The sequence below is a fragment of the Nerophis lumbriciformis genome, linkage group LG28 (genome assembly GCF_033978685.3).
Source record: "Nerophis lumbriciformis linkage group LG28, RoL_Nlum_v2.1, whole genome shotgun sequence".
NCBI lineage: Eukaryota > Metazoa > Chordata > Actinopteri > Syngnathiformes > Syngnathidae > Nerophis > Nerophis lumbriciformis.
This window is the reverse complement of record NC_084575.2, coordinates 9,164,362-9,189,927: the sequence shown is the minus strand read 5'-3', so window position 1 is coordinate 9,189,927 and position 25,566 is coordinate 9,164,362. Positions and strand designations below refer to the sequence as shown.

General features: G+C 46.3%; 1 protein-coding gene across 1 annotated transcript; it reads left to right on the top strand.

Annotated features, from left to right (window-relative positions):
• Positions 1-45: 45 nt before the first annotated feature.
• Positions 46-24,891, top strand: pfdn5 (prefoldin 5). Its single transcript, XM_061923561.1, has 6 exons — positions 46-193; positions 16,270-16,372; positions 16,515-16,546; positions 20,360-20,434; positions 20,521-20,626; positions 24,349-24,891. The coding sequence occupies exons 1-6, from the start codon at positions 128-130 to the stop codon at positions 24,420-24,422; spliced, it is 456 nt and encodes a 151-aa protein (XP_061779545.1). The 5' UTR covers positions 46-127; the 3' UTR covers positions 24,423-24,891.
• The last annotated feature ends 675 nt before the right edge of the window (positions 24,892-25,566 follow it).

Sequence of the window (25,566 nt, the reverse complement as noted above, 5' to 3'; positions counted from 1 at the left end):
TACCGGTATACAAAAAGCATTGTGTAACCTGATGTAGTAATATACCGCCCACTAGGGGGCGGCCTTTCACATTGCCTTTATTGCGCTTTCTTCAACCGGAAGCAGATGACTCAGCGTCACTCCCAACATGGCAGTGAATCTCGCGGACTTGTCTATGCCTCAGCTTGAGGGTCTAAAAAGCCAATTAGATCAGGTAAATCTCTTTTTTTTATGTAGATTTTATCTTGGCTGAAGTTTTATGCTTTCAATAACTACTCAAATGCAAACTGTGAACATTGATAGAATGTTTGTCGAAGTAGTGTGCACATGGTGCTTGACAACGTTAGCGTGAAGCTAACCATTGCATGTCAACATCAAATCAACTTTATTTATGGGCTAAATCAGGCGTCGGCACCCCAGAACGTTGAAAGACCAAAGAACTCATCTGTTTGGAGCTGCAAAAAATGAAAAGCCGTATATGTGTCTTATAATGAAGGCAACACATGACGGAAGTGTCTATAGTAGCCTACTATCAAAATGACTGTCGCAGGCTGAAGCAAATGTTGAAATTTAATATTTATTCTACACATTTTTACAACATTAGAAATAGAGATGTCCGATAATAGCTTTTTTGCCGATATTGTCCAACTCCTAATTACCGATTCCGATATCAACCGATATATACAGGTAAAAGCCAGTAAATTAGAATATTTTGAAAAACTTGATTTATTTCAGTAATTGCATTCAAAAGGTGTAACTTGTACATTATATTTATTCATTGCACACAGACTGATGCATTCAAATGTTTATTTCATTTAATTTTGATGATTTGAAGTGGCAACAAATGGAAATCCAAAATTCCGTGTGTCACAAAATTAGAATATTACTTAAGGCTAATACAAAAAAGGGATTTTTAGAAATGTTGGCCAACTGAAAAGTATGAAAATGAAAAATATGAGCATGTACAATACTCAATACTTGGTTGGAGCTCCTTTTGCCTCAATTACTGCGTTAATGCGGCGTGGCATGGAGTCGATGAGTTTCTGGCACTGCTCAGGTGTTATGAGAGCCCAGGTTGCTCTGATAGTGGCCTTCAACTCTTCTGCGTTTTTGGGTCTGGCATTCTGCATCTTCCTTTTCACAATACCCCACAGATTTTCTATGGGGCTAAGGTCAGGGGAGTTGGCGGGCCAATTTAGAACAGAAATACCATGGTCCGTAAACCAGGCACGGGTAGATTTTGCGCTGTGTGCAGGCGCCAAGTCCTGTTGGAACTTGAAATCTCCATCTCCATAGAGCAGGTCAGCAGCAGGAAGCATGAAGTGCTCTAAAACTTGCTGGTAGACGGCTGCGTTGACCCTGGATCTCAGGAAACAGAGTGGACCGACACCAGCAGATGGCATGGCACCCCAAACCATCACCCAACCATGCAAATTTTGCATTTCCTTTGGAAATCGAGGTCCCAGAGTCTGGAGGAAGACAGGAGAGGCACAGGATCCACGTTGCCTGAAGTCTAGTGTAAAGTTTCCACCATCAGTGATGGTTTGGGGTGCCATGTCATCTGCTGGTGTCGGTCCACTCTGTTTCCTGAGATCCAGGGTCAACGCAGCCGTCTACCAGCAAGTTTTAGAGCACTTCATGCTTCCTGCTGCTGACCTGCTCTATGGAGATGGAGATTTCAAGTTCCAACAGGACTTGGCGCCTGCACACAGCGCAAAATCTACCCGTGCCTGGTTTACGGACCATGGTATTTCTGTTCTAAATTGGCCCGCCAACTCCCCTGACCTTAGCCCCATAGAAAATCTGTGGGGTATTGTGAAAAGGAAGATGCAGAATGCCAGACCCAAAAACGCAGAAGAGTTGAAGGCCACTATCAGAGCAACCTGGGCTCTCATAACACCTGAGCAGTGCCAGAAACTCATCGACTCCATGCCACGCCGCATTAACGCAGTAATTGAGGCAAAAGGAGCTCCAACCAAGTATTGAGTATTGTACATGCTCATATTTTTCATTTTCATACTTTTCAGTTGGCCAACATTTCTAAAAATCCCTTTTTTGTATTAGCCTTAAGTAATATTCTAATTTTGTGACACACGGAATTTTGGATTTTCATTTGTTGCCACTTCAAATCATCAAAATTAAATGAAATAAACATTTGAATGCATCAGTCTGTGTGCAATGAATAAATATAATGTACAAGTTACACCTTTTGAATGCAATTACTGAAATAAATCAAGTTTTTCAAAATATTCTAATTTACTGGCATTTACCTGTATATAGTCGTGGAATGAATACATTATGCTTAATTTTGTTGTGATACACCGCTGGATGCATTAAACAATGGAACAAGGTTTTCCAAAATAAATCAACTCAAGTTATGGAAAAAAATGTCAACATGGCACTGCCATATTTATTGAAGTCACAAAAGTGCATCATTTTTCTTTAACATGCCTCAAAACAGCAGCTTGGAGATTAGGATATGCTCTCCCTGAGAGAGCATGAGGAGGTTGAGGTAGAGGGGGGTGTATATTGTAGCGTCCCGGAAGAGTTAGTGCTGCAAGGGGTTCTGGGTATTTGTTCTGTTGTGTTAAGGTGCGGATGTTCTCCCAAAATGTGTTTGTCATTCTTGTTTGGTGTGGGTTCACAGTGTGGCCCATATTTGTAACAGTGTTAAGGTTGTTTATACGTCCAGCCTCAGTGTGACCTATATGGCTGTTGACCAAGTATGCCTTGCGTAGATATTATGTGACTGGGCCGGGCACGCAAAGGCAGTTCCTTTAAGGTTTATTGGCGCTCTGTACTTCTCCCTACGTTCGTGTACACAGCGGAGTTTTAAAAAGTCATAAATTTTACTTTTTGAAACCGATACCGATAATTTCTGATATTACATTTTAAAGCATTTATCGGCCGATATCGGACATCCCTAATTATAAACCATTAGTAAATCAGAGGCTACTCAGAAGGTGAGAACTCCTTGAAATTACTGACTTTAAATGGTCAAAGGTATAGATGTGTGTGTCCAAGTTAAAGTAAACGGCAGGCAGCCTTCTTTTAATAGATGTATTACAATCTTTGGTAAGCTAAGTAATCTTTGCTAACCTGACACTCGCCAGATCCTTGTAGTTCGCCGAGCTCCACACAAGGATCTGGGATCGAGGGCAATGCGAACTCCTTCATGATAGCAAAATATAATGAACCAATCAGGATCGCCGGGCGGGATTTCATAGATGTGATGTAGTGATTCAAACAAAATTGGCGGCACGCAGCGAGGAGGCGTGTGCTAGTGATGGGATCGGCAGTTCTTTTGACTGTACTGAATCACTAGAATCAGTTCCTTGAATTGATTCGTTCAAAAGATTCGTTCACCGAATCACCCCCCCCCCCCCCCCAAAAAAAAAAAAAAGGAGGGAGGGGGCGTGCGTAGTACAGTACAGTGCTAGTGATGGGATCGGCAGTTCTTTTGACTGTACTGAATCACTAGAATCAGTTCCTTGAATTGATTCGTTCAAAAGATTCGTTCACCGAATCACCCCCCCCCCCCCCCCCCCCAAAAAAAAAAAAAAGGAGGGAGGGGGCGTGCGTAGTACAGTACAGTGCTAGTGATGGGATCGGCAGTTCTTTTGACTGTACTGAATCACTAGAATCAGTTCCTTAAATTTATTCTTTCAAAAAATTCGTTCACCGAATCACCCCCCCCCTCAAAAAAAAAAAAAAGGAGGGAGGGGGCATGCGTAGTACAGTACAGTGCTAGTGATGGGATCGGCAGTTCTTTTGACTGTACTGAATCACTAGAATCAGTTCCTTAAATTTATTCTTTCAAAAAATTCGTTCACCGAATCACCCCCAAAAGGAGGGGGGGCGTGCGTAGTACAGTACAGTGCAGACATTCGCGGGAGAAGCAGCAAAAAGGGTGAACGCGAGTCCCTACACAGCTCTGTGCATGCAGTACACCAGGCAGTGAGTGACACAGTCAGCACAGTTCAGTACGTGAACGTGAATCACTTGTGCAGTAGCAGTTCTGTGTGCAGGTCGGCGAATCACCGAATCACTTGTGCAGCAGCAGTTCTGTGTGCAGGTCGGCGAATCACCGAATCACTTGTGCAGCAGCAGTTCTGTGTGCAGGTCGGCGAATCACCGAATCACTTGTGCAGTAGCAGTTCTGTGTGCAGGTCGGTGAATCACCGAATCACTTGTGCAGTAGCAGTTCTGTGTGCAGGTCGGTGAATCACCGAATCACTTGTGCAGCAGCAGTTCTGTGTGCAGGTCGGCGAATCACTTGTGTAGCAGCAGTTCTGTGTGCAGGTCGGCGAATCACTTGTGTAGCAGCAGTTCTGTGTGCAGGTCGGTGAATCACCGAATCACTTGTGCAGCAGCAGTTCTGTGTGCAGGTCGGCGAATCACCGAATCACTTGTGCAGTAGCAGTTCTGTGTGCAGGTCGGCGAATCACCGAATCACTTGTGCAGCAGCAGTTCTGTGTGCAGGTCGGCGAATCACCGAATCACTTGTGCAGCAGCAGTTCTGTGTGCAGGTCGGCGAATCACCGAATCACTTGTGCAGTAGCAGTTCTGTGTGCAGGTCGGTGAATCACCGAATCACTTGTGCAGCAGCAGTTCTGTGTGCAGGTCGGCGAATCACTTGTGTAGCAGCAGTTCTGTGTGCAGGTCGGCGAATCACTTGTGTAGCAGCAGTTCTGTGTGCAGGTCGGTGAATCACCGAATCACTTGTGCAGCAGCAGTTCTGTGTGCAGGTCGGCGAATCACTTGTGTAGCAGCAGTTCTGTGTGCAGGTCGGCGAATCACCGAATCACTTGTGCAGCAGCAGTTCTGTGTGCAGGTCGGCGAATCACCGAATCACTTGTGCAGCAGCAGTTCTGTGTGCAGGTCGGTGAATCACCGAATCACTTGTGCAGCAGCAGTTCTGTGTGCAGGTCGGCGAATCACTTGTGTAGCAGCAGTTCTGTGTGCAGGTCGGCGAATCACCGAATCACTTCTGCAGCAGCAGTTCTGTGTGCAGGTCGGCGAATCACCGAATCACTTGTGCAGTAGCAGTTCTGTGTGCAGGTCGGCGAATCACCGAATCACTTCTGCAGCAGCAGTTCTGTGTGCAGGTCGGCGAATCACCGAATCACTTGTGCAGTAGCAGTTCTGTGTGCAGGTCGGCGAATCACCGAATCACTTGTGCAGTAGCAGTTCTGTGTGCAGGTCGGCGAATCACTTGTGTAGCAGCAGTTCTGTGTGCAGGTCGGCGAATCACCGAATCACTTGTGCAGCAGCAGTTCTGTGTGCAGGTCGGCGAATCACTTGTGTAGCAGCAGTTCTGTGTGCAGGTCGGCGAATCACCGAATCACTTGTGCAGCAGCAGTTCTGTGTGCAGGTCGGCGAATCACTTGTGTAGCAGCAGTTCTGTGTGCAGGTCGGCGAATCACCGAATCACTTGTGCAGCAGCAGTTCTGTGTGCAGGTCGGCGAATCACCGAATCACTTGTGCAGCAGCAGTTCTGTGTGCAGGTCGGCGAATCACCGAATCACTTGTGCAGCAGCAGTTCTGTGTGCAGGTCGGCGAATCACCGAATCACTTCTGCAGCAGCAGTTCTGTGTGCAGGTCGGCGAATCACCGAATCACTTGTGCAGCAGCAGTTCTGTGTGCAGGTCGGCGAATCACCGAATCACTTGTGCAGCAGCAGTTCTGTGTGCAGGTCGGCGAATCACCGAATCACTTCTGCAGCAGCAGTTCTGTGTGCAGGTCGGCGAATCACCGAATCACTTGTGCAGTAGCAGTTCTGTGTGCAGGTCGGCGAATCACCGAATCACTTGTGCAGCAGCAGTTCTGTGCGCAGGTCGGCGAATCACCGAATCACTTGTGCAGTAGCAGTTCTGTGTGCAGGTCGGCGAATCACCGAATCACTTGTGCAGTAGCAGTTCTGTGCGCAGGTCGGCGAATCACCGAATCACTTCTGCAGCAGCAGTTCTGTGTGCAGGTCGGCGAATCACTTGTGCAGTAGCAGTTCTGTGTGCAGGTCGGCGAATCACCGAATCACTTGTGCAGTAGCAGTTCTGTGCGCAGGTCGGCGAATCACCGAATCACTTGTGCAGTAGCAGTTCTGTGCACAGGTCGGCGAATCACCGAATCACTTGTGCAGTAGCAGTTCTGTGTGCAGGTCGGCGAATCACCGAATCACTTGTGCAGCAGCAGTTCTGTGTGCAGGTCGGCGAATCACCGAATCACTTGTGCAGCAGCAGTTCTGTGTGCAGGTCGGCGAATCACCGAATCACTTGTGCAGTAGCAGTTCTGTGTGCAGGTCGGTGAATCACCGAATCACTTGTGCAGCAGCAGTTCTGTGTGCAGGTCGGCGAATCACTTGTGTAGCAGCAGTTCTGTGTGCAGGTCGGCGAATCACTTGTGTAGCAGCAGTTCTGTGTGCAGGTCGGTGAATCACCGAATCACTTGTGCAGCAGCAGTTCTGTGTGCAGGTCGGCGAATCACTTGTGTAGCAGCAGTTCTGTGTGCAGGTCGGCGAATCACCGAATCACTTGTGCAGCAGCAGTTCTGTGTGCAGGTCGGCGAATCACCGAATCACTTGTGCAGCAGCAGTTCTGTGTGCAGGTCGGTGAATCACCGAATCACTTGTGCAGCAGCAGTTCTGTGTGCAGGTCGGCGAATCACTTGTGTAGCAGCAGTTCTGTGTGCAGGTCGGCGAATCACCGAATCACTTCTGCAGCAGCAGTTCTGTGTGCAGGTCGGCGAATCACCGAATCACTTGTGCAGTAGCAGTTCTGTGTGCAGGTCGGCGAATCACCGAATCACTTCTGCAGCAGCAGTTCTGTGTGCAGGTCGGCGAATCACCGAATCACTTGTGCAGTAGCAGTTCTGTGTGCAGGTCGGCGAATCACCGAATCACTTGTGCAGTAGCAGTTCTGTGTGCAGGTCGGCGAATCACTTGTGTAGCAGCAGTTCTGTGTGCAGGTCGGCGAATCACCGAATCACTTGTGCAGCAGCAGTTCTGTGTGCAGGTCGGCGAATCACTTGTGTAGCAGCAGTTCTGTGTGCAGGTCGGCGAATCACCGAATCACTTGTGCAGCAGCAGTTCTGTGTGCAGGTCGGCGAATCACTTGTGTAGCAGCAGTTCTGTGTGCAGGTCGGCGAATCACCGAATCACTTGTGCAGCAGCAGTTCTGTGTGCAGGTCGGCGAATCACCGAATCACTTGTGCAGCAGCAGTTCTGTGTGCAGGTCGGCGAATCACCGAATCACTTGTGCAGCAGCAGTTCTGTGTGCAGGTCGGCGAATCACCGAATCACTTCTGCAGCAGCAGTTCTGTGTGCAGGTCGGCGAATCACCGAATCACTTGTGCAGCAGCAGTTCTGTGTGCAGGTCGGCGAATCACCGAATCACTTGTGCAGCAGCAGTTCTGTGTGCAGGTCGGCGAATCACCGAATCACTTCTGCAGCAGCAGTTCTGTGTGCAGGTCGGCGAATCACCGAATCACTTGTGCAGTAGCAGTTCTGTGTGCAGGTCGGCGAATCACCGAATCACTTGTGCAGCAGCAGTTCTGTGCGCAGGTCGGCGAATCACCGAATCACTTGTGCAGTAGCAGTTCTGTGTGCAGGTCGGCGAATCACCGAATCACTTGTGCAGTAGCAGTTCTGTGCGCAGGTCGGCGAATCACCGAATCACTTGTGCAGCAGCAGTTCTGTGTGCAGGTCGGCGAATCACTTGTGCAGTAGCAGTTCTGTGTGCAGGTCGGCGAATCACCGAATCACTTGTGCAGTAGCAGTTCTGTGCGCAGGTCGGCGAATCACCGAATCACTTGTGCAGCAGCAGTTCTGTGTGCAGGTCGGCGAATCACTTGTGTAGCAGCAGTTCTGTGTGCAGGTCGGCGAATCACCGAATCACTTGTGCAGCAGCAGTTCTGTGTGCAGGTCGGCGAATCACCGAATCACTTGTGCAGCAGCAGTTCTGTGTGCAGGTCGGCGAATCACCGAATCACTTGTGCAGCAGCAGTTCTGTGTGCAGGTCGGCGAATCACCGAATCACTTGTGCAGCAGCAGTTCTGTGTGCAGGTCGGCGAATCACCGAATCACTTGTGCAGCAGCAGTTCTGTGTGCAGGTCGGCGAATCACCGAATCACTTCTGCAGCAGCAGTTCTGTGTGCAGGTCGGCGAATCACCGAATCACTTGTGCAGTAGCAGTTCTGTGTGCAGGTCGGCGAATCACCGAATCACTTGTGCAGCAGCAGTTCTGTGCGCAGGTCGGCGAATCACCGAATCACTTGTGCAGTAGCAGTTCTGTGTGCAGGTCGGCGAATCACCGAATCACTTGTGCAGTAGCAGTTCTGTGCGCAGGTCGGCGAATCACCGAATCACTTCTGCAGCAGCAGTTCTGTGTGCAGGTCGGCGAATCACCGAATCACTTGTGCAGTAGCAGTTCTGTGCGCAGGTCGGCGAATCACCGAATCACTTGTGCAGTAGCAGTTCTGTGCGCAGGTCGGCGAATCACCGAATCACTTGTGCAGTAGCAGTTCTGTGCACAGGTCGGCGAATCACCGAATCACTTGTGCAGTAGCAGTTCTGTGTGCAGGTCGGCGAATCACCGAATCACTTGTGCAGCAGCAGTTCTGTGTGCAGGTCGGCGAATCACCGAATCACTTGTGCAGCAGCAGTTCTGTGTGCAGGTCGGCGAATCACCGAATCACTTCTGCAGCAGCAGTTCTGTGTGCAGGTCGGCGAATCACCGAATCACTTGTGCAGTAGCAGTTCTGTGTGCAGGTCGGCGAATCACCGAATCACTTCTGCAGCAGCAGTTCTGTGTGCAGGTCGGCGAATCACCGAATCACTTGTGCAGTAGCAGTTCTGTGTGCAGGTCGGCGAATCACCGAATCACTTGTGCAGCAGCAGTTCTGTGCGCAGGTCGGCGAATCACCGAATCACTTGTGCAGTAGCAGTTCTGTGTGCAGGTCGGCGAATCACCGAATCACTTGTGCAGTAGCAGTTCTGTGCGCAGGTCGGCGAATCACCGAATCACTTCTGCAGCAGCAGTTCTGTGTGCAGGTCGGCGAATCACTTGTGCAGTAGCAGTTCTGTGTGCAGGTCGGCGAATCACCGAATCACTTGTGCAGTAGCAGTTCTGTGCGCAGGTCGGCGAATCACCGAATCACTTGTGCAGTAGCAGTTCTGTGCACAGGTCGGCGAATCACCGAATCACTTGTGCAGTAGCAGTTCTGTGTGCAGGTCGGCGAATCACCGAATCACTTGTGCAGCAGCAGTTCTGTGTGCAGGTCGGCGAATCACCGAATCACTTGTGCAGCAGCAGTTCTGTGTGCAGGTCGGCGAATCACCGAATCACTTGTGCAGTAGCAGTTCTGTGTGCAGGTCGGTGAATCACCGAATCACTTGTGCAGCAGCAGTTCTGTGTGCAGGTCGGCGAATCACTTGTGTAGCAGCAGTTCTGTGTGCAGGTCGGCGAATCACTTGTGTAGCAGCAGTTCTGTGTGCAGGTCGGTGAATCACCGAATCACTTGTGCAGCAGCAGTTCTGTGTGCAGGTCGGCGAATCACTTGTGTAGCAGCAGTTCTGTGTGCAGGTCGGCGAATCACCGAATCACTTGTGCAGCAGCAGTTCTGTGTGCAGGTCGGCGAATCACCGAATCACTTGTGCAGCAGCAGTTCTGTGTGCAGGTCGGTGAATCACCGAATCACTTGTGCAGCAGCAGTTCTGTGTGCAGGTCGGCGAATCACTTGTGTAGCAGCAGTTCTGTGTGCAGGTCGGCGAATCACCGAATCACTTCTGCAGCAGCAGTTCTGTGTGCAGGTCGGCGAATCACCGAATCACTTGTGCAGCAGCAGTTCTGTGTGCAGGTCGGCGAATCACTTGTGTAGCAGCAGTTCTGTGTGCAGGTCGGCGAATCACCGAATCACTTCTGCAGCAGCAGTTCTGTGCGCAGGTCGGCGAATCACCGAATCACTTGTGCAGTAGCAGTTCTGTGTGCAGGTCGGCGAATCACCGAATCACTTGTGCAGTAGCAGTTCTGTGTGCAGGTCGGCGAATCACTTGTGTAGCAGCAGTTCTGTGTGCAGGTCGGCGAATCACCGAATCACTTGTGCAGCAGCAGTTCTGTGTGCAGGTCGGCGAATCACTTGTGTAGCAGCAGTTCTGTGTGCAGGTCGGCGAATCACCGAATCACTTGTGCAGCAGCAGTTCTGTGTGCAGGTCGGCGAATCACTTGTGTAGCAGCAGTTCTGTGTGCAGGTCGGCGAATCACCGAATCACTTGTGCAGCAGCAGTTCTGTGTGCAGGTCGGCGAATCACCGAATCACTTGTGCAGCAGCAGTTCTGTGTGCAGGTCGGCGAATCACCGAATCACTTGTGCAGCAGCAGTTCTGTGTGCAGGTCGGCGAATCACCGAATCACTTCTGCAGCAGCAGTTCTGTGTGCAGGTCGGCGAATCACCGAATCACTTGTGCAGCAGCAGTTCTGTGTGCAGGTCGGCGAATCACCGAATCACTTCTGCAGCAGCAGTTCTGTGTGCAGGTCGGCGAATCACCGAATCACTTGTGCAGTAGCAGTTCTGTGTGCAGGTCGGCGAATCACCGAATCACTTGTGCAGCAGCAGTTCTGTGCGCAGGTCGGCGAATCACCGAATCACTTGTGCAGTAGCAGTTCTGTGTGCAGGTCGGCGAATCACCGAATCACTTGTGCAGTAGCAGTTCTGTGTGCAGGTCGGCGAATCACCGAATCACTTGTGCAGCAGCAGTTCTGTGTGCAGGTCGGCGAATCACTTGTGCAGTAGCAGTTCTGTGTGCAGGTCGGCGAATCACCGAATCACTTGTGCAGTAGCAGTTCTGTGCGCAGGTCGGCGAATCACCGAATCACTTGTGCAGTAGCAGTTCTGTGCACAGGTCGGCGAATCACCGAATCACTTGTGCAGTAGCAGTTCTGTGCGCAGGTCGGCGAATCACCGAATCACTTGTGCAGTAGCAGTTCTGTGCGCAGGTCGGCGAATCACCGAATCACTTGTGCAGTAGCAGTTCTGTGTGCAGGTCGGCGAATCACCGAATCACTTGTGCAGTAGCAGTTCTGTGCGCAGGTCGGCGAATCACCGAATCACTTGTGCAGTAGCAGTTCTGTGCACAGGTCGGCGAATCACCGAATCACTTGTGCAGTAGCAGTTCTGTGCGCAGGTCGGCGAATCACCGAATCACTTGTGCAGTAGCAGTTCTGTGTGCAGGTCGGCGAATCACCGAATCACTTGTGCAGCAGCAGTTCTGTGTGCAGGTCGGCGAATCACCGAATCACTTGTGCAGCAGCAGTTCTGTGTGCAGGTCGGCGAATCACCGAATCACTTCTGCAGCAGCAGTTCTGTGTGCAGGTCGGCGAATCACCGAATCACTTGTGCAGTAGCAGTTCTGTGTGCAGGTCGGCGAATCACCGAATCACTTCTGCAGCAGCAGTTCTGTGTGCAGGTCGGCGAATCACCGAATCACTTGTGCAGTAGCAGTTCTGTGTGCAGGTCGGCGAATCACCGAATCACTTGTGCAGCAGCAGTTCTGTGCGCAGGTCGGCGAATCACCGAATCACTTGTGCAGTAGCAGTTCTGTGTGCAGGTCGGCGAATCACCGAATCACTTGTGCAGTAGCAGTTCTGTGCGCAGGTCGGCGAATCACCGAATCACTTCTGCAGCAGCAGTTCTGTGTGCAGGTCGGCGAATCACTTGTGCAGTAGCAGTTCTGTGTGCAGGTCGGCGAATCACCGAATCACTTGTGCAGTAGCAGTTCTGTGCGCAGGTCGGCGAATCACCGAATCACTTGTGCAGTAGCAGTTCTGTGCACAGGTCGGCGAATCACCGAATCACTTGTGCAGTAGCAGTTCTGTGTGCAGGTCGGCGAATCACCGAATCACTTGTGCAGCAGCAGTTCTGTGTGCAGGTCGGCGAATCACCGAATCACTTGTGCAGCAGCAGTTCTGTGTGCAGGTCGGCGAATCACCGAATCACTTGTGCAGTAGCAGTTCTGTGTGCAGGTCGGTGAATCACCGAATCACTTGTGCAGCAGCAGTTCTGTGTGCAGGTCGGCGAATCACTTGTGTAGCAGCAGTTCTGTGTGCAGGTCGGCGAATCACTTGTGTAGCAGCAGTTCTGTGTGCAGGTCGGTGAATCACCGAATCACTTGTGCAGCAGCAGTTCTGTGTGCAGGTCGGCGAATCACTTGTGTAGCAGCAGTTCTGTGTGCAGGTCGGCGAATCACCGAATCACTTGTGCAGCAGCAGTTCTGTGTGCAGGTCGGCGAATCACCGAATCACTTGTGCAGCAGCAGTTCTGTGTGCAGGTCGGTGAATCACCGAATCACTTGTGCAGCAGCAGTTCTGTGTGCAGGTCGGCGAATCACTTGTGTAGCAGCAGTTCTGTGTGCAGGTCGGCGAATCACCGAATCACTTCTGCAGCAGCAGTTCTGTGTGCAGGTCGGCGAATCACCGAATCACTTGTGCAGTAGCAGTTCTGTGTGCAGGTCGGCGAATCACCGAATCACTTCTGCAGCAGCAGTTCTGTGTGCAGGTCGGCGAATCACCGAATCACTTGTGCAGTAGCAGTTCTGTGTGCAGGTCGGCGAATCACCGAATCACTTGTGCAGTAGCAGTTCTGTGTGCAGGTCGGCGAATCACTTGTGTAGCAGCAGTTCTGTGTGCAGGTCGGCGAATCACCGAATCACTTGTGCAGCAGCAGTTCTGTGTGCAGGTCGGCGAATCACTTGTGTAGCAGCAGTTCTGTGTGCAGGTCGGCGAATCACCGAATCACTTGTGCAGCAGCAGTTCTGTGTGCAGGTCGGCGAATCACTTGTGTAGCAGCAGTTCTGTGTGCAGGTCGGCGAATCACCGAATCACTTGTGCAGCAGCAGTTCTGTGTGCAGGTCGGCGAATCACCGAATCACTTGTGCAGCAGCAGTTCTGTGTGCAGGTCGGCGAATCACCGAATCACTTGTGCAGCAGCAGTTCTGTGTGCAGGTCGGCGAATCACCGAATCACTTCTGCAGCAGCAGTTCTGTGTGCAGGTCGGCGAATCACCGAATCACTTGTGCAGCAGCAGTTCTGTGTGCAGGTCGGCGAATCACCGAATCACTTCTGCAGCAGCAGTTCTGTGTGCAGGTCGGCGAATCACCGAATCACTTGTGCAGTAGCAGTTCTGTGTGCAGGTCGGCGAATCACCGAATCACTTGTGCAGCAGCAGTTCTGTGCGCAGGTCGGCGAATCACCGAATCACTTGTGCAGTAGCAGTTCTGTGTGCAGGTCGGCGAATCACCGAATCACTTGTGCAGTAGCAGTTCTGTGTGCAGGTCGGCGAATCACCGAATCACTTGTGCAGCAGCAGTTCTGTGTGCAGGTCGGCGAATCACTTGTGCAGTAGCAGTTCTGTGTGCAGGTCGGCGAATCACCGAATCACTTGTGCAGTAGCAGTTCTGTGCGCAGGTCGGCGAATCACCGAATCACTTGTGCAGTAGCAGTTCTGTGCACAGGTCGGCGAATCACCGAATCACTTGTGCAGTAGCAGTTCTGTGCGCAGGTCGGCGAATCACCGAATCACTTGTGCAGTAGCAGTTCTGTGCGCAGGTCGGCGAATCACCGAATCACTTGTGCAGTAGCAGTTCTGTGTGCAGGTCGGCGAATCACCGAATCACTTGTGCAGTAGCAGTTCTGTGCGCAGGTCGGCGAATCACCGAATCACTTGTGCAGTAGCAGTTCTGTGCACAGGTCGGCGAATCACCGAATCACTTGTGCAGTAGCAGTTCTGTGCGCAGGTCGGCGAATCACCGAATCACTTGTGCAGTAGCAGTTCTGTGCGCAGGTCGGCGAATCACCGAATCACTTGTGCAGTAGCAGTTCTGTGTGCAGGTCGGCGAATCACCGAATCACTTGTGCAGTAGCAGTTCTGTGTGCAGGTCGGCGAATCACCGAATCACTTGTGCAGTAGCAGTTCTGTGTGCAGGTCGGCGAATCACCGAATCACTTGTGCAGTAGCAGTTCTGTGTGCAGGTCGGCGAATCACCGAATCACTTGTGCAGTAGCAGTTCTGTGTGCAGGTCGGCGAATCACCGAATCACTTGTGCAGTAGCAGTTCTGTGTGCAGGTCGGCGAATCACTTGTGCAGTAGCAGTTCTGTGTGCCAGAGGGCGACAGACGTGAATCGCTCTCTGCCCTGACAGACTCCCCTTGACGTTCGCAAATTAACAGACATTGCAGCTGTAGAGATTCCGTTACTTTTAAAAACACTGTGTGTGCGTTTCCGGCCTGTCCAATAAACAAAATGTGACTAAATGTCTTGGTTGTTAAATATGTTTTATTGCACTGAAATGAAAATAAGAAATAAATAAAAGTGGGAAATAAAAAAAATAGTAATAGCCTACTAAAATGCTTAAATAAATAGGCCTCGTTTGTTTAGTGCAAAAACAAATATTAAATTAAGAAACGCTTAACAAATGCCAACATAAAAACGAAATGTTCTGTAGCAAAGAAAATGTAAACTTAAATATGCAAACAAAAAGAAAATAAATACCTTCAAAATAAAACAAATAAATTAAGAGCCAGAAATGCCAACATAAAAACTAAATGTTCTGTAGCCTACGTTTAAAAATATAACAAAGAAAATATTAACTTAAATGTGCAAACAAAAAGAAAATAAATAGGCTACCTTAAATAAAACAAAACAAATATTAAACCAAGTTCCAGAAAAGCCAACATTAAAACTAAAATTTCTGTAGCTTACATTTAAAAATATAAAAATGGAAATATCAACTTAAATATGCAATAAAAAAGAAAATAAATAGCTTAAATAATATAAAAATCAAGATATATAATAGCCCATGTATATGTACATACATTAGTTATTATTTTTATTTTAAATCTTCTCAAACAGCCTGCCCTACACTTTACCCCCCGCCCCTCCCCCTCGCATCGCTGCTGCTCAGCCTTGCCCTGCACTGACTTTCTTTCTGTCTCCTCTACTCTCATAACTTGATGTGTTGAGATAATGTGTGTGTTTGTTTTCATGTCAACATTAGCCGTTAGCTTGGAGAATGAATGGAGAACGGATGCCAATGGCATGAAACATATCCCCGCGACGGGAGGAGAATCACCCGCGGCATTGGGGCAAGCAGAGCAGAGAGCGAGAGCGTTGTCGTTCACTGAGTGATTCATGTCGTTAATCCGCGGTGAACGAATCGTTCGCTCAGTCCCTCCCCCCGCCCCCACGATGAGTAGCTGGCTGCGTCGTTCGCCGACGACACAGAATGCGCCAGTTCCACTCATACCGGCATGGTCGCGGCGGAGCTCAACTGAACTGAGAAAGGAACGAATCAGTTCATGAAGTGATTCGGTTCAGTACGTTCACTCCAAAGATTCGTTCGTTCGAACGAATCGTTCACGAACGACACATTAGCGTGTGCTGACATTGATTTTGCTATTGCAACTGTTTTGTCGAACATTGATTGTCGTCTGACAATGCTGCATTGTTTCAGTAAAAGTTATCCATTATGTCGGCTGTTCTGTTTTGGATTTCCCAGCGTCTCATCAGTGTCACGGGTTGATTTCGATGTGAGCGGTTGGAGTAGCACGTCATTCAAGATAACAGACAAGTGGTTTATTCAATCACATACAATGATTTTTTTTTCTTCTGAAATACATCTCCTATTGAGAAGTCCCAGATCCTTGTGTGGAGCTCAGCGAACTACAAGGATCTGGCGAGAGTCGGGTTAAATGTTTGCTGTGGTCTGGAACAACATGGCACGCAAACAACAAAATCACAAATCACTATCACAAATGCAGCCAATAAATATTACATACAGATAATGTGTCATGAGATATACAAAACTAAATTATATACAAAGAGGATAAAAGTAAAGGAAATTAAATGAGCTCAATTATACCTACACACGAGGCGTAATGATACAATGTGTACATACAGCTAGCCTAAATAGCATGTTAGCATCGTGCTCTGACCAAATATTCCTGATTAGCGCGCCAACAAGTCAATAACATCAACAAAGCGCACTTTTGTGCATTCGCGCACAGCATACAACTTTTGGTGGACAAAAGAGTGGAAGATTTTACATTTGTTTGTCTTTGATTTTATATTTGTTTGTCTTTTCCCCCCATCTTTTTCCATTTTCAATCCTTTTTTAAAAATGCTCCAGGGAGTCACTAGGGTGGCACTAAAGAGCCGCATGTGGCTCGAGAGCCACAGTTGCTGACCCCCAGTCCATACAAATTCTATAACACATCAAATATTTCATCGTAACATTGTTTTGCAGGAGATTGAGTTCCTGACATCCTCAATAGGACAGCTCAAAGTCGTCCAGACCAAATATGTTGAAGCAAAAGATAGTTTGAATGCGCTAAATAAAAACAACCAAGGTAAGCAATCTTTTTTTCAATTTTTCTATTAGGACTAAAAGGAAACCTTCCGTAACAATAAAATAAGCATTTCACAGTATCCGAATCTTGAAGTTGTTTGTATTAAAAATCTGTAAAACTAACTTGTCTTGTGTCGTTATAGGGAAAGAACTACTGGTTCCCCTTACAAGTTCTGTATCCTTGAGTGAGTTTTGCAGTTCATTTTCATGTGTGCCTAATGTTCACCAGTCACTACAAAGACATGCACTTAAAACATCTGAATTATTACATCCATTCGGGTAAAACCAGGTTTGTTTTATTTTTAGCACCCTATATAAATTGTATTTGACTTTTTAAAGACCAGTGAATTCATATCCCTCTTGCATGTACTGTTGAACTTCGATTTATGAACATAAATGCTTCTTGAACAGGGTTTGTAAATAGAAAAGTTTGTATATTGAAGAAAATTTCCCAGTAAGAGACAATGTAAACATGACTAATGGGTGCCAGACTCGACAAAAGTCCATATTTTAGTAAAAGTAGTAGGTACACTATGAAGACTATATAAATCTCTATACAGTACTATATACACCCCCCGCGACCCCAAAAAAAGGGACAAGCGGTAGAAATGGATGGATGGTCGCTTACACTGCCTGATATATCATCGCCTATACAGGTAAAAGCCAGTAAATTAGAATATTTTGAAAAACTTGATTTATTTCAGTAATTGCATTCAAAAGGTGTAACTTGTACATTATATTTATTCATTGCACACAGACTGATGCATTCAAATGTTTATTTCATTTAATTTTGATGATTTGAAGTGGCAACAAATGAAAATCCAAAATTCCGTGTGTCACAAAATTAGAATATTACTTAAGACTAATACAAAAAAGGGATTTTTAGAAATGTTGGCCAACTGAAAAGTATGAAAATGAAAAATATGAGCATGTACAATACTCAATACTTGGTTGGAGCTCCTTTTGCCTCAATTACTGCGTTAATGCGGCGTGGCATGGAGTCGATGAGTTTCTGGCACTGCTCAGGTGTTATGAGAGCCCAGGTTGCTCTGATAGTGGCCTTCAACTCTTCTGCGTTTTTGGGTCTGGCATTCTGCATCTTCCTTTTCACAATACCCCACAGATTTTCTATGGGGCTAAGGTCAGGGGAGTTGGCGGGCCAATTTAGAACAGAAATACCATGGTCCGTAAACCAGGCACGGGTAGATTTTGCGCTGTGTGCAGGCGCCAAGCCCTGTTGGAACTTGAAATCTCCATCTCCATAGAGCAGGTCAGCAGCAGGAAGCATGAAGTGCTCTAAAACTTGCTGGTAGACGGCTGCGTTGACCCTGGATCTCAGGAAACAGAGTGGACCGACACCAGCAGATGACATGGCACCCCAAACCATCACCCAACCATGCAAATTTTGCATTTCCTTTGGAAATCGAGGTCCCAGAGTCTGGAGGAAGACAGGAGAGGCACAGGATCCACGTTGCCTGAAGTCTAGTGTAAAGTTTCCACCATCAGTGATGGTTTGGGGTGCCATGTCATCTGCTAAAATAAAATCTACTTTATCTTGTCTGTTAATCTTCTTGGTGTCAACACCAACAAGAGGATAGCCAGAAATAAGGAGCTTTTGACTACATCGCGGACTACAATGGTGGATTTGCTTAGAGATCTTCGGGTAAATCTCTACCATATATGGAGATATCCGCTGACGTCACAGGGCAGAAAACGTCACAGGACCGAGCAAATTTCAAACGGCTCGTTTGGAGAAAGTATGAAGGAAGGCAAGATTATTATAATGATTTATAAATACATCTGCAATTCCTCCATGGTTTGATTTCAAATTTTCTCAACTTATACAAAATTCACAAAAGCAGGTACCGATAAAAAGGAAAATTTGGTTTTGGATAATGGGTCACCCTTAGATTATTCTCGCTTTCATTTTGTTGCTGCTCCTCCTCAATTTACTGTATTTTTCGGAGTATAAGTCGCTCCAGAGTACAAGTCGCACCGGCCGAACATGCATAATAAAGAAGGAAAAAAACATATATAAGTCGCACTGGAGTATAAGTCGCATTTTTTGGGGAAATGTATTTGATAAAACCCAACACCAAGAATAGACATTTGAAAGGCAATTTAAAATAGATAAAGAATAGTGAACAACAGGCTGAATAAGTGTACGTTATATGAGGCATAAATAACCAACTGGTATGTTAACGTAACATATTATGGTAAGAGTCATTCAAATAACTATAACATATAGAACATGCTATACGTTTACCAAACAATCTGTCACTCCCGATCGCTAAATCCCATGAAATCTTATACGTCTAGTCTCTTAAATGAATGAGCTTAATAATATTATTTGATTTACCGTTTGACTGTGTGTAAAGCACGATGGCAGAGGGGTTGGTGCGTCTGCCTCACAATACGAAGGTCCTGGGTAGTCTGGGGTTCAATCCCGGGCTCGGGATCTTTCTGTGTGGAGTTTGCATGTTCTCCCCGTGACTGCGTGGGTTCCCTCCGGGTGCTCCGGCTTCCTCCCACCTCCGAAGACATGCACCTGGGGATAGGTTGATTGGCAACACTGAATTGGCCCTAGTGTGTGAATGTTGTCTGTCTATCTGTGTTGTCCCTGCGATGAGGTGGCGACTTGTCCAGGGTGTACACCGCCTTCCGCCCGATTGTAGCAGAGATTGGCTCCAGCACCCCCCGCGACCCCGAAGGGAATAAGCGGTAGAAAATGGATGGATGGATGGATTTTACGGTAATGTGTTAATAATTTCACACATAAGTCGCTCCTGAGTATAAGTCGCACCCCCGGCCAAACTATGAAAAAAAACTGCGACTTATAGTCCGAAAAATACGGTAATAAACAATCATATAGGTACATTTTACAAGACTTTCACAAGATCTTGTGATTTTCTCACCTCACAGTTGTAGGAAGTCCTTGTATGGCAACTTGCCGCATCTCATACATACCCTGCTCGGTATTGTTTACTGCTATATTATATATAACTTTTCATATCCCAGTATTTTCACCAAAATGATCTCGGTATTGCTGAACATGTTCAAAAAATACTTATCAAGTTTAATTAAAAAAATGTAATACAATAAATAAATAGCCACACAGTATACTTTCTTCACAGAAAAAAGTTTGTTATATAATATTATTCTGGATACTTAGCAGCCATATCATTTTTACTTGAGTGTTTAAATATGTTTATCTTATTCCGTTTTAAAGACATGCACCTGGGGATAAGTTGATTGGCAACACTAAATTGGCCCTAGTGTGTGATGTTGTCTGTCTATCTGTGTTGGCCCTGCAATGAGGTATGTCGACTTGTCCAGGGTGTACGCCGCCTTCCGCCCGATTGTAGCTGAGATAGGCTCCAGCACCCCCGCGACCCCGAAGGGAATAAGCGGTAGAAAATGGATGGATGGATGGTGTTAGTGTGTTGGGTCATTAGGTTTATGTGACGTCGCACAAATTCACTTCCTGTTGTCATATTGCTTCGAGTATCGCTCGATCTCTCTAAGAGAGCGGCCTGTAGGTTTATTATGCACAAATGAGTATCTTAGTTGCTCAGACACCAATGTGTTTGTACAAGTTTAGATTGGGGGCTGTTGTATTTTAAAGAACAACATCAATGTCACTTATTCATTCAAGCAAGAGTGCTAGTTTGCGTCTCCAGTAAATGAGCAGTGTTTATGAAAGGGTTCTTAACTACAATTTTTTGATATTTTTAATTTAAAATGGCGATACTAACCATGGGACATTTCACCGTGGTTTAGAATTATACCATTTATCGTTACATTCCTAGATCAATATAATTTTAAAAGCCTCTGGAATGAGCAGGCTTGACCTTCTTTAAGCCTTGGTGGCGGTCTCCACTTTATAACGTTGAAACCCCACGGTCAACCACGCATTTCTAGTCATGCTTTCTGATGTTATGTTTCATATTGTGTTTCTTTGAGATGCATTGTCCTTAAGTGTTTATAGATGTACGTGCCTGGAACGTTAAATGATGTGGAGCATGTCTTAGTGGATGTGGGCACAGGATATTATGTTGAAAAGGTAAGCAGGCCAGTTTATATTCACACTTTGTCCACATATGATATGTCAAACTGAGTTATGCGTGTGTCCGTGTCTCTCCAATGTAGAATGTATCTGACTCAAAGACGTTCTTCAAGCGTAAAATAGATTTCCTCACAAAGCAGATTGAGAAAATTCAGCCCGCCCTTCAGGAAAAACATGCCATGAAACAAGGTATGACATTCTTCACTTCAACAATTCAGATGCTGCCATTATTTTGCATGCATATGAGAAAGAACATCTATAGCTGACTTGGTCAGGGTCATATTCCATGATTTGGATCCTTTTTAATGAGGGTGACTTGATCCGATATTGATATCAGCAAAAGCACATGTATGCTTCCATAGCAAGACTGACAGATTTAAGTTACAACTGTACGCTACTTTGTTAGAAATGGCAACAGCGTAGGATGAATGCCCACAACAAAGGGATAGAGATAAAAGAGCTTATTGATAAGATTGGCGCGGACTACAATGGCAGACGTGCGCAAATTTTTGGCACTTATGCAGATCCCCAATACACATCGGCAGGTACCAATAGGTAAGAAAAGTTGGTTTTGCATAATATTGCGAAACAAAAGGCCAGATAATGTCTCCTTATAGGTGCCATTTTCGGGTCCTTATACAGACACACCATACCTTATGTTGACTACGGTAGCCGTAATGCTCTGCGTTCCATCAAGCGTTGGGCCATGTAGCTTACCAAACATTTTGACAGCTTTTTAAGCGCCATGTGAATATTCTATATTCTCAATGAAACATCAACATTCTAGGCCTGCTAGCTAGTAGAATAAAATAGAATAGAATAGAAAGTACTTTATTGATCCCTGGGGGAAATTCAGCACCACAGTTCGCTCACAATAGACAATAATAATAATGAATAAATAATATGATATATATAATATATGAATAATATAAATATATTCTACATTTAAGTGCAGTCAAGGAACATGTGCATTATACAGTCTGATGGCTGGTATGAAGGACCTCCTGTGTCATTCTGTGTTGCATTTTGGGAGTCTGAGCCTTCCACTGAACGTGTTCATTCTCTCTGCAAGGTCCGAGTGTAGTGGGTGGGAGGTGTTGTCCATAATGGCTAGGAGTTTTGCTAGACTTCTCCTCTCTGACACCACCGCCAGAGAGTCTAGCTCCACTCCACGTTACTGGCCTTCTCTACCAGCTTGTCCAGTCTGTTTGCGTCCCTCGCTCTCAGCCCGCTGCCTCAGCAGGCCACGGTGTACAAGAAGGCGCCCGCCACCACCGACTCGTAGAACATCTTCAACATCTTTGTACAGACGTTGAAGGATCCTAGCCTCCTGAGGAAGTAGAGTGCCTCAGCGTGTTTTGTCCCATTCAGCTTGTTGTCCATGTGTACTCCGAGGTATTTATAATCCTCAACCACCTAGTGTCACCTATCTTACGTGTGATTGCCATCTAACACCTATAATTACATCATGTACCAAATAAAATTGCTGCGAGGTCGTTGAGCACAACCAGAATTAGTTCGTACATTAGGTGCACCAGGTTATAAGGCGCACTGTCGATATTTGAGAAAATGAAAGGATTTAAGTGGTGACCGGTGTCCCACCTTCCCTTTATTTCGAAAATCCTCGAAAAAATTGTCGCACAGCAGCTAAATGAACACTTAGTGTCTAACAATCTCTGTGAACCTTTTCAATCCGGTTTCAGGGCAAATCACTCTACGGAGACAGCCCTCGCAAAAATGATTAATGATCTACTGCTAACGATGGATTCTGATGCGTCATCTATGTTGCTGCTTCTTGATCTTAGCGCTGCTTTCGATACCGTCGATCATAATATTTTATTAGAGCGTATCAAAACACGTATTGGTATGTCAGACTTAGCTTTGTCGTGGTTTAACTCTTATCTTACTGACAGGATGCAATGCGTCTCCCATAATAATGTGACCTCGGACTATGTTAAGGTAACGTGCGGAGTTCCTCAGGGTTCGGTTCTTGGCCCTGCACTCTTTAGTATTTACATGCTGCCGCTAGGCGACATCATACGCAAATACGGTGTTAGCTTTCATTGTTATGCTGATGACACCCAACTCTACATGCCCCTAAAGCTGACCAACACGCCGGATTGTAGTCAGCTGGAGGCGTGTCTTAATGAAATTAAACAATGGATGTCCGCTAACTTCTTGCAACTCAACGCCAAGAAAACGGAAATGCTGATTATCGGTCCTGCTAAACACCGACATTTATTTAATAATACCACCTTAACATTTGACAACCAAACAATTACACAAGGCGAATCAGTAAAGAATCTGGGTATTATCTTCGACCCAACTCTCTCGTTTGAATCACACATTAAGAGTGTTACTAAAACGGCCTTCTTTCATCTCTGTAATATCGCTAAAATTCGTTCTATTTTATCCACTAGCGACGCTGAGATCATTATTCATGCGTTCGTTACGTCTCGTCTCGACTACTGTAACGTATTATTTTCGGGTCTCCCTATGTCTAGCATTAAAAAATTACAGTTGGTACAAAATGCGGCTGCTAGACTTTTGACAAGAACAAGAAAGTTTGATCATATTACGCCTATACTGGCTCACCTGCACTGGCTTCCTGTGCACTTAGGATGTGACTTTAAGGTTTTACTACTTACGTATAAAATACTACACGGTCTAGCTCCGTCCTATCTTGTCGATTGCATTGTACCATATGTCCCGGCAAGAAATCTGCGTTCAAAGAACTCCGGCTTATTAGTGATTCCCAGAGCCCAAAAAAAGTCTGCGGGCTATAGAGCGTTTTCTATTCGGGCTCCAGTACTATGGAATGCCCTCCCGGTAACAATTAGAGATGCTACCTCAGTAGAAGCATTTAAGTCCCATCTTAAAACTCATTTGTATACTCTAGCCTTTAAATAGCCCCCCTGTTAGACCAGTTGATCTGCCGTTTCTTTTCTTTTCTCCTCTGCTCCCCTTTTCCTTGAGGGGGGGGGGGGCACAGGTCCGGTGGCCATGGATGAAGTGCTGGCTGTCCAGAGTCGGGACCCGGGGTGGACCGCTCGCCTGTGCATCGGCTGGGAACATCTCTACGCTGCTGACCCGTCTCCGCTCGGGATGGTGTCCTGCTGGCCCCACTATGGACTGGACTCTTACTATTATGTTGGATCCACTATGGACTGGACTCTCACAATATTATGTCAGACCCACTCGACATCCATTGCTTTCGGTCTCCCCTAGAGGGGGGGGGTTACCCACATATGCGGTCCTCTCCAAGGTTTCTCATAGTCATTCACATCGACGTCCCACTGGGGTGAGTTTTTCCTTGCCCTTATGTGGGCTTTGTACCGAGGATGTCGTTGTGGCTTGTGCAGCCCTTTGAGACACTTGTGATTTAGGGCTATATAAATAAAGATTGATTGATTGATAAAGATTGAAGTGTGCCGTAAAAAGTGTCCTTGATTGAACAATATTTAGTCTTAAGCCATCATTTGTTAATACAAACAAGTATCAAATTATTATAGTTGCATATTACTTACACATACAAAATCTCCAAGGCAGAAGTGTATTAAAAAACATCCAGTAACCAATGTGCTTATCATCAATTTACTGCATCATGAGGTTAAACTTAATAAATAATTGCGGCCACTAGATGTCACTAAAACACTTCAAAAGCATACATCTGTCATAAGGTTAGTTTCTTTCCATACCTACAATTGTTCTTGGAGTAATTTCACTTGATCAACCCTTTCAAACATATCACGCTACAAAGTAATAAAAGTATGTATTATGATTCGTGCTGACATCGTATCGGATGAATATTGCTATCAGTCAATGCGCCAGGCTCCAATATCGGTATCGCATCGGAGGTAAATGGTTTAGGGACAAGCCTAATTTTGTAACTGGTCTTTTGTGTCTTGCAGCTGTGATAGAAGTCATGAACGTGAAGATCCAGCAACTACAACAAAGTGGACAGGCCACCAGCGCCAAAGCTTAACGACGTCAACCTTAAAATGATTGTGTCATTATTGTAATGTCGTGTCAATCCACATAAGGGACATCCTTGCTACAACATAGTAAGTACTTCTGTAGGAATCATGAGTGCAACAGTTGCATACGTGCCACACATTTTAGCAAGACGTATGATCTCTTAAGGCACAATGCTATAGAGAGGAAAACGTGTATATACTTGGTAGTAGTATGTGCACAGCGTGTATAAATAGACTACACTGAAAATGAGCTGGCAACACAAGTGTCCAAAGTCAATATACTGCTATGCAAGCTGTACACTGACTACTCTAAGTATATGTAAGTTTACTTTTTTAGTGTTCTGTCAGAAAACATACTTTCATAAAGTTGTTGCTGAAATGTGAGGGCTACAGTATACTGTATGCCTGACTATGACATTAAAGTTAAAGTTAAGGATTGTCAAATACAAATTGTTAATAAAAGATCACAAAAACAAATGTCTGATGAAATGTGGTTTCTGTCACCCCATCCCCTTGATTAGGTTTTAATTTGTGTGATGATGCTAACAAACACAGGCTCCTTGGCGGAGACAAAAGAGTGAAGTGTATAATGGTGTAATAGTCAACGCAGCCTTTGAAAGGCACTGACGTCATTGAGCAGATAATGCGCAGTTATTGATGACGTCACAGCGCCAAGATCAGCTGGCAGGAGTTCAGGTGTGATTGATCGACCTGGGGCCTCGATCGTCTCTACTCGTGCTGAAGAGAGGAGCGTCAGTCAATACCCAGGTTAAGTACACTTTCAATGTTTGCAGTAGAAACTACTTTTACCATGAATTGATTAACGTGGACCCCGAAAAACTTATTGGGGGGTGTTACCATTTTAGTGGTCAATTGTACGGGATATGTACTGTACTGTGCAATCTACTAATACAAGTTTCAATCAATTAAAAAAACTAGGTGTTAGAAGACCCAAAATGTTGACTGATAGGTGTTTTCACGGAGGCGAAACCCGTTTAAAGTTGAAATATTTCTCGGAGAAACACTTGCGAATATGTATATCGTGCACTTCAATACGTACTGTATGTCCCATGTGTGCTGTGTAAAGACTTACTGATAGTGCGCATTTTAAAAAGTATCTGCACTTACCGGAAATGGCGTGTTCATTTACTG